This window comes from Limulus polyphemus, unplaced genomic scaffold (genome assembly GCF_000517525.1).
Source record: "Limulus polyphemus unplaced genomic scaffold, Limulus_polyphemus-2.1.2 Scaffold12722, whole genome shotgun sequence".
Taxonomy (NCBI): Eukaryota; Metazoa; Arthropoda; class Merostomata; order Xiphosura; family Limulidae; genus Limulus; species Limulus polyphemus.
The window spans coordinates 1-1,927 of NW_013678332.1; the positions used below are offsets into that span (position 1 = coordinate 1).

The 1,927-nt window shown below is 32.5% G+C and overlaps 1 protein-coding gene across 1 annotated transcript in view; it reads left to right on the forward strand.

The window, feature by feature from the left end:
* The first annotated feature begins 16 nt into the window (after positions 1–16).
* Positions 17–1,927, forward strand: part of LOC106477078 (plasma membrane calcium-transporting ATPase 3-like) — a 10,962-nt gene continuing 9,051 nt past the window's right edge. The window contains 3 exon segments of the mRNA XM_013937677.1: positions 17–35; positions 1,240–1,375; positions 1,533–1,639. Of these exon segments, the coding sequence (XP_013793131.1) occupies positions 1,243–1,375; positions 1,533–1,639 (240 nt within the window). The 5' untranslated portion in view covers positions 17–35; positions 1,240–1,242.

Here is a 1,927-nt window from a genome sequence, read left to right on the forward strand (position 1 = left end):
AACTACTGAAGTAGCACTGTTGTTACTCTGTCAAGGTAAGTACCATCCTGAATCATCAACATTAACTTGTGAACTCCTGTTGTTTTAACTACTGAAGTAGCACTGTTGTTACTCTGTCAAGGTAAGTACCATCCTGAATCATCAACATTAACTTGTGAACTCATGTTGTTATAACTACTGAAGTAGCACTGTTGTTACTCTGTCAAGGTAAGTACCATCCTGAATCATCAACATTAACTTGTGAACTCATGTTGTTTTAACTACTGAAGTAGCACTGTTGCTACTCTTTCAAGGTAAGTACCATCCTGAATCATCAACACTAACTTGTGATCTTCTGTTGTTATAGCTACTTTGTGAACACACATTCAGGTGTTTCTGCATATTCAGCTAAGTTTACCTTCATTACAACTGTAAATTAATGTACTTTGCAATAATTTAGCTTCAGTTCGTTTCATAGATTGCTTTAAACACATTTTAGCTACTTTTTTCTTGATTATGGGTTTTATTCTTCATTTTTGTCGTTTTCAACTTTAAAACCCCGTCATACACCGGACTCTCATAACTGTTTCATACTCCGTACACTGTCGTAAATACCATTACTATACGTTATTTTTACTTTACATATAATTTTTATTAAATAAAGTTACGTATATGCAAGTTTGTCTGTCTATCTGACCACCTAAAATGTTTTTCAAATAGACCAGTATTTATTGAGCGAACAAATAATGCCTGCAAGAAAACATAGCTTAAATGGCGTGCATGAAAACGATAGAATAAGGATAATTCAGGAGTAGGGAATGAAAACTACCACAAATGTTTTGTGGGTTGCATCTAGTTTTTAATCATTTCCAGCTTCTTAACTTGGATAAAATTGCCGATTAAAGGTTCACCATGTCTATCCATTTCCTTTGAATACGTGTCTTCTTCTGATTTTGAATTCAATTTTTGTTTGCTTTTTACATTTCACTGTAAAGTAGTATTCAAAATTGTGTAGTTGGGCTTGCGTCATTGTGTATCTTTATTGATTTTGTCTTACTTATCTTTTGTTTTCAACCAAAAATTAGTTCAGTTAGTCCCGAATATACATAAAATCTATGGAACACTTGTTCTATAGACAGGAAGTTAAAAACTTGTCCAGTGATACGTGTAACCAAATCTTTATCTCTAAAGATTTTGTTCATTTCAACTGTTGTTTTGTTTATTCGCCATCAGTTTCTAAGATCTGTCTTCTCTACATAGAAAATGATGAAAGACAACAACCTTGTTCGTCACTTGGATGCGTGTGAAACTATGGGTAACGCCACCTCCATCTGTTCTGATAAGACGGGCACTTTGACCACTAATCGTATGACTGTTGTCCAGAGTTATGTATGTGGTGAGTTCTAGAAACAAGAATATATCAATACCGATAAAGACCTGTTTATACTCTCAACAAATTAAAATTAAATTATTTTATTGGTAGAAAATATGAATCAATATCTAAAAATATCATTTTTCTTTATAGCAAAATTAATATCTTTTTCTGTGTAAAGGCACTCGTTATAGAACGACACCAAAGTATGAAAATCTTCCTCCAAATGTTGCAGAGAAAATCCTTGGTTGCATCTCGATCAACTCTGCTTATACGTCTCGTATTTTGGTAAGTGTTTCCTTAATAAGACATCATTGAAGTTGTAGCTGAGGTATGTAGTTGTTTGTTGAAGGGCTTGTTCATGAAACTTGTACCTCAATTTGGTTCAAGAATTACCTTCATAAACAAATTTTTATATTTTTAATTCAAAATAAATTGTTGTAGGTGGTGAGTGTAAAAACATTCATCCACTTACAGTAGTTTTATATAAATTGTTGTAGATGGTGAGTATAAAAACATTCATCCACTTACAGTAGTTTTATATAAATTGTTGTAGGTGAGTATAAAAACATTCAT